General features: G+C 34.4%; 1 protein-coding gene across 7 annotated transcripts in view; it reads left to right on the top strand.

The window, feature by feature from the left end:
- Nucleotides 1-12,405, top strand: part of EXOC6B (exocyst complex component 6B) — a 721,163-nt gene that overhangs the window by 282,552 nt on the left and 426,206 nt on the right. For all 7 annotated transcript variants that reach the window (XR_003115284.1, XM_025354255.1, XM_025354254.1 and 4 more), the window contains one exon: nt 9,885-9,953. Coding sequence is in view for 6 of the 7 variants with exons in the window: in XM_025354255.1 (XP_025210040.1) it covers nt 9,885-9,953 (69 nt within the window). In the remaining variant the exon portion in view is untranslated. The remainder of the gene's footprint in view (nt 1-9,884; nt 9,954-12,405) is intronic.

Below are 12,405 nucleotides of genomic sequence, written 5' to 3'. Positions count from 1 at the left end.
GGGGGGAGGGGGGAGGGATTGCATTGGGAGTTATACCTGATGTAAATGACGAGTTGATGGGTGCAGCAGACCAACATGGCACAAGTATGCATATGTAACAAACCTGCACGTTATGCACATGTACCCTACAACTTAAAGTATAATAATAATAAATAAATTAAAAAAAAAAAAAAAAAAAAAAGAAGGTTGAATGAAAACGTTATGACATGCTTTAGACATTCTGTTTTGGTTTTCTTATTCCCAGTCTTTGCTCTTTTAGGTCTATCCATTGGTAAAGATATATTATGACTCACATCAACTCAAGGTTTTTTTTCTTTCTTTTTTCTTTTTTTTTTTTTTTGTTGTGGTGATAGTGTAAATGCCCTGTTATTTTGAAATCATTTGCCTCAATTATAAACTTCGACCTCTCTTTTCAGGTCTTGTAGAATTTCTCTTTTATAGTCTCATTGATTATTCAAAGAACTTTACCTTGCACTAAGTTGCTAGTAATTGCAACTGTGCAATATGATCCTTTACACCCTTCTTCTTGCCTAGAATGCCTTATTCTACTTTTATCTGAAGGACCCCTCAATTTTACTTCTTCTGTAATACACTCTTTTAAAAATTTTCTTTTACTTTTGAAGAAGTTTGCATCTTCAGAAAAGTTACACATGTGGTATCCATATATGCTTCACTTAAATAGTTCACTTATTAAAACTTGACACGTCCTCTCTCTCTCTCAAAAATTTGATTTTGAAAGAATAGGGGTGTGCGTGTGTGTGTGTGTCTGTGTGTGTTTGTGTGTATGTGTATGTTTCTTTTCTCTCCCAAAACTGAGCCATTTGGAAGAAAGTGGCATGCATCATTCATAATATTTGGAACTCCAAATACTGTAATCTGTGTTTCCTGACAATGACGTTCTTCTATATACATACAATACAGTGATTACATCAGGAAATTTCACATTGATGGTGACACTGCCACTTAATATACAACCTTTATACAAATATCTCCAGTTGTTCCAATAATGTTCTTTCTAGCAGATTTTTTTTCCTTCATTTTTTTTCCTTGCAGCCACATCCAGACAAATTTTACACATTAATTTTTACATCTTTTTAGTCTCCCTTAATATCCATCTGTTTAGGTACATCTCGTTATATCCTCATGACTAGAATCAGGTTAATCATTTTTGGCAGGAATATTACAAAGGTAATATTAAGTTCTTTTCATTGCATCACATCTGGAGGCACATATTGATTAAGATGGTGTTCACTAGATTTCTTGACCATAAAGGTACCCATCCTTCTTTGTAATTAGTAATGCATTAGACCATGTGACTATCCTGTTCCCTAACAACTTGTCACCCAGTGGTTTTAGAATTCATTGATGCCACTTTCCGGAATCATATGTTGCCATGGTTGTTATAAGATATTGTGATTTCCTATTTTTATCATTTCTTTCACATTTATTAGTCAGCATTCTTCTATAAAAAACTTTCCTTTTCTCGCCTTATTTTTTGTAGTGTCAGTGTGGGCACATGGATAATCATTTTATATACAATGTGTTATATTCCATCTTGTCTTTCATTTTCATTTTCCACTTGTTCCAAATTATCCATCCAGTTTTTGAGCTCTGCTCTTTAATTTCTCTTCTTTTCCACAAGAAACCCCAGGTTCTGCCCCAGCCCTGGCATCAGCCGTTTCTTCAGAGAGTTCTAATTTTGTTTACTGGAAAATGATATTTAGAAGCTAACATGGGTATTAGGTATACCCCTTTTGTGGACAGAGCTAAGAAATACACCTGCTACATTAATGTGTAGACTTAAAGAAATAAATCATGAGTTAAAGCTAATACTTTAAAGCTAATATTAGAACTTACTTCTAATTCCAATCTAATGTAATACGTTTTTTCTGTCATTCTATATTTGTATTTGCAAATATTCTGGTTTCCAGAGTATCAGTATATTTACTCTTTTGGATAATTATATAATACCCAGAAAATAGTTGCAGAATTATTATGCAAATGTCACTAAAAGCAATAAAGTTATTAAGTTCAAGATTTCTTCACAGTTCTTTTAATCCTACAGTGTATCCCACTAAATCTGTATAGTTCAGAGTACTACGTTCAAACACTTTTGGCTAATTTTTTTTTTTCTGTTTGATTGTTACCAAATTGATATATAATTAGGTTCATTTGTTTCTTTTTGTATTATTTTTTAGGGTTCAACTATCCTTATTTATTTAACTTTTTGACTATTTAAAATATGAACATGGTTCAAAGGCAAAACTATATAAGAAGATATATTCAGTGAAATCCCATTCTCATCCTTATCCTTTCCACACTGCTCCTACCCACCTTTTGTAAGTAATGAGTGTTGTTAATTTTTGTATGTATACCCTTCATTATACCTTAAGCAACATAATTATTAATAGCATAATACATATATATTTGTACTTTGTTTTTTTTCATTTGAAATATATTCTGAAAATTATTCCATATCAATTCATAGAAATATTTCTCATTCTATTTTTACTGCTAAATAGTACTCCATTGTTTGGATGTACCATAGTTTATTCAGCCAATCTATACATGGACACTAAATGATTTCCAATTTTTTTTATTAAAAAGTAGTGTTTTAACTGTACAGCTATTAGAATAGCTAAAATAAAAAAAATACATTACCACGTACTGTCAAGGATATAGAGCAAATGGAACTCATATATTGCTGTGAAAATGTGAAATGATAGAGTCGCTTTAGAAAACAGTTTGGCAGTTTATTATAATGTTGAACATACAGCTAGGAGTGGTCATATATATGACCTAACAATCCCACTCCTGGGTATTGAACCAGCATGTTCACTCAGAAGCTTGAAGCTTAATATTTATAGCAACTTTGTGCATATATTACCAAAACTAGAAACACCCTAAATGTCCTTCAGTGCATGAAGGGATAAATGAACTGTGGTATATCCATAATTGAAGTACCACTCTGAAATAAGAAGGAGTAAACTGCAGAATGCATGAAACAACACAGATGAATCTCAAATGCATTATGTTCAATGGAAGAAGCCAGGTTCAAAAGGCTATAAACTATATGAGTCTATCAATATGACAATTCTAAAAAGTCAAAACTCTAGAGATAGAAAATGGATCAGTGTTTGCCAAGGGCTAGGCATCAGGAAACAATTTGACTACAAAGGGCCATAGGGAATTTTGGGGAGTGCTGAAACTGTTTCTTCTTATCTCAATTATGATGATGATTACAGGTCTATATGCATTTGTCAGAACTTACAGAATTGTTTACTAGAAAGAGTGAATTTTACCATATGCAAAACACTTTAAAACTTAAAAAAAAAAAAAAAAAATTCCTGAGACCTGTTTTTCCATGTGGTTGGAGCTATATCCTCAGGGTAGGTTCCTAGAAGCAGGATTGTTGAGTCAAGGGGTAAATGCACATATAATTCTGTTAGATAATGTCAAATTCTCCTCCACAGGGGTTGTACTGTTTTTGATACCCTACCACCCACCCCAGCAATGCATGAGTTGCCTATTTTCTTACAGCTTCTTTAAGAGAGTATTTATTTTAAGCTTTTGAATTTCGCTGTTCTCATAGATAAGAAACATATCTCTTTGTAGTTTTAATTTTCGTTCCTATTACTGTGGGTAAAGTTGAATATCTTATAAGGTTCAGGGCTATTTGTATATCTTTTTTGTAAACTGCTTATGTCTTTTGCCTATTTTTTGAATGATTTTGTTTTTTTCTTCATTGTTGATTAGTTCTCTATATATTAGGGATATTCGTTCTTTACCTATAATATTGTAACATTTTAAACCTACTTTTCCTCATCTTAATTTTTTATCCTCTCAGACCTTTTATGTTTAATACCAAGTAGTGCAAAATTGCCTCTTTTGCCTAAAGGTTTAGCGTTTCATAGCATATAGTGGACCCGTGTTAAATAAAGACCAGTTGAATTTTTGTTTCACCAGTGTTCAGCCTTTTTGTTTGTTTGTTTGTTTGTTTTGGAGACAGGGTCTCACTCTGTCACTCAGGCTAGAGTACAGTGGCATGATCTCAGCTCCCTGCAGCCTCAACTTCCCAGGCTCAAGCGATCCTCCCACCTCAGCCTCCTGAGTAGCGGGGGTACAGGCATATGCCATCACACCTGGCTAAGTTTTACAGTTTTTTGTAGAGATGGGTTTCGCTGTGTTGCACAGGCTAGTCTCGAACTCCTGGACTCAAGCGATCCACCTGCTTTGGCCTCCGAAAGTGCTGGGATTACAGGTGTAAGCCACCATGCCTGGCTCTCAGTGTTCAGCTTTAAGCAGAGAATTCTTGAGGGACTATCCTTTGACTTTGGTCACAGGTTTTTTGCAGTGCCTCAGTAAGGAGAAATGGTGGTTTTTCTTGATTTTGTTCTGCTTAGTGCAAACACTTGAGTAATTAAGTGGTAATCTGCTTAGGGATTTCTCAGAAAGAATCCTAATAATTTGTGAGAAGCTCCTTGGCATAATTTTGCACTTTTTTGGGATAGGGCTCTGGCCACAGTATTCTTATATGCTCAAAGGCTTAGAAAATTCTTTATGCTTTTGCTAATTCTAGTCACTTAAAATTATAGGCCTTCCAGTTTGTTGGTGTTTCTGTGGTGTTTAGTCTAGCTGCATAAAAGCTCATATCCAAATGAATTCTACCCTTCTTTTCTCTGAATTTTGGGAAGCAACGTAGATCTGAAATGCACACTGGTGAAAAATGTTTGCCAGACATTTCCTGGCTTATAGACATAATATGGGCTGTCAAACTTGATCCTCTGAATGCAAAGTCAATGCTCCTTCAGCTAATCATTTGTTGTCTTCTCTCTGCAGAAAAATGCCTGGTACATTTTAATGACTTGAGATCTAAGTAATGCTCAGAAATGGGCACCAAGTCCCTGCATTCATTTACCAATACGGAGAAACTATTTTGTACTCAAATAATGAGTGAGAAAGATATCTAAATTCCTTGCAAATCTCTATCAAACTCTTTTTGGATGATCCATCTACTTTGAAAGCCTTCTTAAGAGAAAAATAAATGCTGTGTAGGTGTATGAGAGAGTGTGTGTGTCTGTGTATTTGTGTATCTTCTGGTGCAACTGTGGGAACAATAGGGCTGGAGTGTACTAATGCATTTCTGTTTTAATGTGCTGTCTTTATCGGCAGCAGAGGTAAATATCTCATAGTATGTCGCTACTCTTCTTGAGTGGAGGGAGGCAAGCAATCTTTTCTTATAGTGTATTCCCCTTTTCTAAGGGTATGCTTACCCAGCAGTAAAGCTGGTAGAGTTATTATATTTTTACCTGCAGATAATGTTTCTTTCCTGCCTTCCTTCACTAGTGAGTCTTTTAAAATAGAAAATATTTATGAACTCTGAATCCTTTTGGAGGAAGGGTTAGAAAAATATTAAATGAATATATCTGTTAAAACTTGAATGGCATCATGCATTTTAAAAATCAAAATATTCTTTTTTTAATATGTAAATGCATTTTCCTTATGTGCTATGAGAGGAACTTAACCATTTACTTTTCTGTTTTTAGAGACTTTCTTTTACCTGAACTGAGATGTATTAGAGAGGAAGAAAAATATATCCTAAAAGTCGCATCCTGGTGTTTTGTAAAAATTCTTGTAATCAGAAATGTTGATGTTTCTTTTCCTCCTGATCATCTAATATTCCCATGTCTATGCTGAATCTGTATATCTTCTGTAGTAAATATTATCTGTGGGGGCTCGTAATATTTTTTCAGGGGCTTTTGATTTTTCAGGGGGCCTTTGATTAATCCCATTTTAAAATTTACGTTTGTTTTGTAACATCCTCTATTTTCAGACTCTTTTTTGTCATCTATACATTGGTCTCATGTGTTCAGTGCTATATTTATAGACTATAAATGCTCTTTAACAACAAATATTCCACAAACAAAAACTAGGAACTAATGCTTTGATTGAAGCTGTTAATAGGTATTATAAAAATATAAGAATAATTGTACTGAAACTAACAGATTAGCCATATGTATTGGTATCTAGTGGATACCAAACGTGGATGCCAATAGGATCCATTAGATGCCAATTCATGTACCTAATCTGTCAATGATCTCTAATTGATATGTGAATGTATATTTACAGAAGAATGTAATAGTTGCTTCCATGATATCTACCTCTGGATACTGAAGTTAAGGCATCCTCAGATGCTTTACTAGGTCATTATTTATCGGTTATTAAAAAATGTATCCTAGTTCGCTTAGTTTATGTAATGTTATAATATGCTCTGAGGCACAGATATCTTAGTTATAGAATGTAAAATCTTAACTACTATTTGATCCTCTGGAAAAAGGTTTGAACTGGCAAAAGGCACTAATGCTGTCCATTCAGAAACTATTTAGGGAATTAGGCAGCTGCTGTCCTTGGTGATGAAATTATTTCATGTAAATTCTTAAGGAAAACAACTAGTTAAAAAAACAGGATAATCTTGAATATACTATTTGTGGCTACTATTTGTATCTTCATAGATCTATTTGAACTTCTAGAAAAATACAGACTCCAGTATCTTAAAGTCTTGAGTTCCTGACTGCCAGGCAGAGGAAATGTTTAACTATTCTAATCATGTTTCTGTATCTCAGAAAGAAAGCCCTTATGAGAGGAAATGACAACGTCCTACCACAAAGTTATCTCTTATCAGTTATAGTGGCAGTCGATGATGATTTGTCAAATTTGGACATGTGTAAAATGCAAAGGCTGTGTTATTTTCTTTGGAAAGGAAAAATTAGATGAAGCTGATAATAGAAGGAGTCATGGCTTTTGTTAGGAGACAGAAACTATTAGAAACAGTTATTGTTAGCTTAAGAAAGTGTCCTTGGACCCCTCCCTCTGCCCCAGCTGAAACCTAAACCTCCTTGAATCATTCTTTGCAACTTGAGGGGAGGGAGGGTCAAAGAAAAGGAAGAAGTATGAATACAGCTTTGACAGAGAGTTAGCATTTTAAATGGTGATCAAGATGTGGACCTTAAAACAGACCCATTTCTGTGAGTCAGGAAAAACTTCATTTTTTTCTGATACTCTTCCCCGCCCCTATTTATTTAGATTTTTGAAAGTTCACTTCTTATTCTTCCCAACCTGTAGCATTCCTTCACAGCCAATGTATGTTGCTCTTCTCCTTTTGCCTTTCTGTAGTTGTGATTCTTTTTCATTAGTGGCAGCAGAGAAAACACATCTCACTCTAAGCAACATGAGTCAGTGCATACTTTACATACCTTTATCCTCACAGCACTCTTCTTGGTTCCTCATGGTGTTCATTCCTAGTGTTCTTCACAGAGGGGACCATAGAGGAAAAATGATTTCTAAATGTTAGGCTATTTTGGGAGTAGAGGTAAAGGTTGTGAACGGAAGCCCCATTTTACTCCCTTCTCTTTTTGTCTAGATTTCTGTGTACTGCTTTCAAAGCAGGCAGTCTTGTGCTTAGGAAGACTTAACTGGATGGTGGTTCCAGTGGCTAAGAAATAATAGAGACAATACTTACAAGTCAGAGCACTTTAGCCTGTTTGAAGCTAATAGAATGATGTCACAATAGCCTCAGAGAGAATAGATTTGGTTGTAAATATTTGTTGGAGATGACAAAAAAAGGCCTTTGTCTCCTTTCTAAATGTATCAATTTTTTTTAATAGTATGCCCACATAAACCAGTCTTAGCCCATTAGTAACAAAATGTCTTTGTTATGGGGCTCTGTTAGCTTATTTATCACAGATTTTTAGGGAAATTTTCCCTTAATTTAGATGTTCATTCTGCAAGGGTGGGTCTGACATGTAAAAGGGCTAAGGCCTTGTCTGAGGAATGGCTACAAGCAGTTTCCTTTTGAGTGAAACTATGGTTCTGAGATGAAGTTAAACAAAATAAACTGCATGAAGAAGAATATATAAACAAAATTATGATTGAATTTGCTACTCAAAATTATGTAAGAAAAATTCTTTAAACTTTTTGTAAATATGTAACAGAATTTAAAAATTATTAATTCTAAATAAAAGAAAAATGTGTCATTTCCTATACAGATCAAACTTTTAAATATGTTTTCTTCTTGTCTTTTTTCATATGCATGTGTAGTTTTTATATAGTTTAAATACTATTGTGAATATCATGTTTGATGTTTTAACATTTTTCTTCTTTTGAGAATGTGTTTTGCTTAGCTGTAGGCTCTGGTTTTTTGGCAAGATAAAAGAAATTTTCCTCATATTTTGGCAAGATAAAATAGGCTCTGGTTTTCTGTCAAGATAAAATAAATTTCCTTTAGCTCTCTACTTTGCAGTCCAAAAGAGGAGACTGTAAAGATGTTTTAGTGTTGTGATTATTTCAAATAAGAGTGCCTAAAATGATCACCTGTGGACTCTTTGTGTTAAGATGAAAATGAGTGTCCATTTGCATTCGTACAATTTTTATATGCTATTTAATCTTACTCTTTTTAAACTGCATGCTGCACATCTGTCCATATTTTTTTTCAGTAATTTGCAATGCTCATTACCTCTTCGTAAAGTTTTTTTTTTTTTTTTTTTTTTTTTTTTAGGTGAAGTTATTCTTGGGCCATGCTATAGGATGTTGACCATCTTACTATCAGTTTTTAGATTCACTTAAAAGTTTGTTGTGTGCTTACAGACTATATAGTGCTATCAAGGAACTTAAAATATAGAGATTTAATATTTGCTCTCATGGATGTGAAGCAGATGAACAGAATAGTCAACAAGTTTGAACCCATAAATATAAAGGTGTGATGGTTCCAGAGGGAAAAGAACGTAGGTGTTGTGCTGTTGAATTTTAGAATTAGTAGATTTCATTAAGAAAAGTATCTTGGTAAAGAAGCTATGCCCCAAAAGAAGAAATGAGATTTACTTTATGAAATAAGGGAAAATGACCTTGTAATTATGAATCAGCCCTGCCCAAATTAGATATACCTGCTGCTTATATTCTGATGAATTGTGTAGTTACCAGTGTTACAGTAAAAACTGGCAGGTCTTTATTTTGAATACTTCTTTATGTAATTTTTTCATTTTCTTTTTGTTTTATTTTGTTCAACATTTACTTTCAATATTTCCTTTTATTCTTGTTAAATCCCTATAAATCAGCTGATTAGTTTTTTTTTCAACTGAGGAAATCGAGCCCAAAGTAAATCATGAATTACTCTTGTCAGATCACATAGCAAATCAGTTTTAGCATTGAAACTAGATTCCAGTTCTTACCTGATGTTTTTTTCTTTTACTTTCTCTTTTGATATCTAGGTTTAATTAACATACACTATTCACATTAAAATCCATTGGTATTACTTCTTGGTTTGACTTTTCCATTCTTTGTCTTATTTTTCACATAATCTCCCCTCTTTTCGTAGCATATTTCTGATTTTGATTGCATGTTGACTTAAGTATTGATGAATTCTTGTGTTCTTCAGAAGTTGGCTGGCAGGCCGTGATTCATATTGTGTGGCAAGTTTTGTTTTTAACTACTAAAACTTAGTTTTTTATGTAAACTCTCATATCTTTTAGAAAAAGTCGTCATGAAAGGTACATTCTCACATTGTTCTTATTTTCCCTTTAGAGTCCCATGGCCAAAGATGTATCTCTAAAGGCAAATGCAGGATTGGTGCCACCTGTTTCTCTTCTCTGCTACCCATCCTTGTGGGCTTTGTCCCAGCCTTGGTGTATATCTTCACAGTTTATTAATTCTATGGCTCAAACATAAGAACTAGGTCTTTGGAAACCTATTTCTTTGTTTGTTTTATATTTCTCACTTAGAAGCTAGAACTGGCCTTTATAAAAAGAACCAAACACTTGAGTAGTAACAATTAAGGTAGTTGCTTTTAATAGCTTTGTTTGAATTTTTTTGTTGTAATCTTGTATTTGCAGGTACCTGGGGCCCAAGATTTGGTGGATTTCTCTCCAGTTTATCGATGTCTACACATATATTCTGTCCTGGTGAGTCTTTATCTGGCTCTGCCTAGTAAAGATGTCCATTGAGTTCAAAACTTTGCTTTCTCAACTTTTGGTAGTTTTTCTGTTTTTTATTAAGAGTGAAAAATGAGAAAACTCTTCTTGTTTAAGGACTGTTAATTATAAAAAGCAATTTTGAATCTCTTATGTTTTTATGTAATATGCTATGGCTAGTGACATTTCTCAGTCATCAATAAATCAGTAGCTTATAACTAGAAGTAGTCATACACATCCAGATTTCTGTTTTTAGTTTAATAATGTAATTATTTAAATAACAATATTCTGTCTTTACACATTAAAATAGTATTTGTGAAAATGTTTACTTTTTTATTCCTAATGACAATTATTCCTTTTGTCATGTAAAGCATATGGAAAAGGGAACCTCTCTGTGTGGGGGATATTATAGATGTTAATAATATTCTAAGAAATGATGCCTTTCTCCATTTTGGTAGTACACTCACATGCAGACACATAGATACACAGAAAGTGAATCAAAAATTAAACTGTAGCAACCAAGACAAATTGGTGAGAGAAGCCTATTATTGATTTTTTTTTTTACAGAAACTTTCACTGATGCTTGTATCAGGTTGTTTTTAATATGTTGAAGTATGTCTTATTGCCCAGTCTCTTATCAATTTTTCTTTGTGTGTGTGTGTGTGTGTGTGTGTGTGTGTGTATATATATATATATATTTTTTTTCTTCTTTTTGAGACAGAGTTTTGCTCTTGTTGCTTAGGCTGGAGTACAGTGGTGTGACTTCGGCTTACCACAACCTCCGCCTCCCTGGTTCAAGCGATTCTCCTGCCTCAGCCTCTTGAGTAGCTGGGATTATGGGCATGTGCCACCACACTCGGCTAATTTTGTATTTTTAGTAGAGCTAGAGTTTCTCCATGTTGGTCAGGCTGGTCTTGAACTCCTGACCTCAGGTGATCCTCCGTCTGGGTCTCCCAAAGTGCTGGGATTACAGGTGTGAGCCACCATGCCCGGCCTCTTTGTTCATATATTTAACATAGTGTTACTTTGTCATTACTCCTGACAATTTGAGATACTGACCTATGGACTTTATGGTCTGAAGTATTTTGTGGTAGTTTTATTGGTTTGATTAAAAATCAGGTAGTTTCTTCTTCTCTCCCTCTTTCGCCCACTTCTTCATCTTCCTCTTTTCTTCTCTGTTTCTCTTTCTGTCTTCCCTCCCTTTACACTCCCTCTCTCTTAATCTACCATTCCTTTTTTTTTTAAAAATAGGCAGTTAAAGTAGTGAATACTAAAAATAATGTGTAGCCTTATACTGTGATTTTTGTATTTACATTTGAATATAAGTATGTCTCACTAGTTTAAATGTCCATACTAGAATCACTCTAACAGTGGAGAGGCATTAGAATTAAATTTAATATTGCAGTAGCAGCAATTTCTCAGAAGACATTCTTTTTTTTTTTTTTTGGTTTTATAAAGAAGCTCTGAATATCTTACTGCTAAAGTAACATATACTCATTTAGAATTTTTCAAGTTACAAAAAGTAAATAAAACAAAAGACATGAAAATAAAATTATAATTGCCTACGATTTCACACCTAGAGACCACCATTATTTATGTTTTATGTATTTACATCTAATATTTTCAGACATTTTTAACAAAAATATAATTCATATTGTCTAATATACGTACAATTCTTTTTTTTTAAAAAGATTTATTTTAGGTTTAGGGATACATGTGAATGTTTATTACATAGGTAATCTCATGTCACAGGGGTTTGTTGTATAGATTATTTCATTACCCAGGAATTAAGCCCAGTACCCAAAAGTTATTTTTTCTGCTCCTCTCCCTCTTCCCATCTTCCTCCCTCCACTCTCAAGTAGACCTTATTGTCTGTTGTTTCCTTCTTTGTGTTCATAAGTTCTTGTCATTTAGCCCCCACTTATAAGTGAGAACTTGGGGTATTTGTTTTTCTGTTCTTGCATTAGTTTGCTGAGGATAACAGCCTTCTGCTCCATTCATGTTCCTGCAAAAGACATGATCTCATTCTTTTTTATGGCTGCACATGTACCATTCCTTGTTATATAAAGGTCAAGCCAAATGTAGATTGAATTGTATCAAGGCATCTAAAACAAGTCGACAATCTTTTTCAATCACAAGTATAGATAAGAAATCATAGCCGGGCGCGGTGGCTCAAGCCTGTAATCCCAGCACTTTGGGAGGCCGAGACGGGTGGATCACGAGGTCAGGAGATCGAGACCATCCTGGCTAACACGGTGAAACCCCGTCTCTACTAAAAATACAAAAAACTAGCCGGGCGAGGTGGCGGGTGCCTGTAGTCCCAGCTGCTCGGGAGGCTGAGGCAGGAGAATGGTGTGAACCCGGGAGGCGGAGCTTGCAGTGAGCCGAGATCCGGCCACTGCACTCCAGCCTGGGTGACAGAGCAAGACTCCGTCTCAAAAAA

The sequence above is a fragment of the Theropithecus gelada genome, chromosome 13 (assembly GCF_003255815.1).
Source record: "Theropithecus gelada isolate Dixy chromosome 13, Tgel_1.0, whole genome shotgun sequence".
Taxonomy (NCBI): Eukaryota; Metazoa; Chordata; class Mammalia; order Primates; family Cercopithecidae; genus Theropithecus; species Theropithecus gelada.
This window is presented reverse-complemented; position numbering and strand designations above follow the sequence as displayed.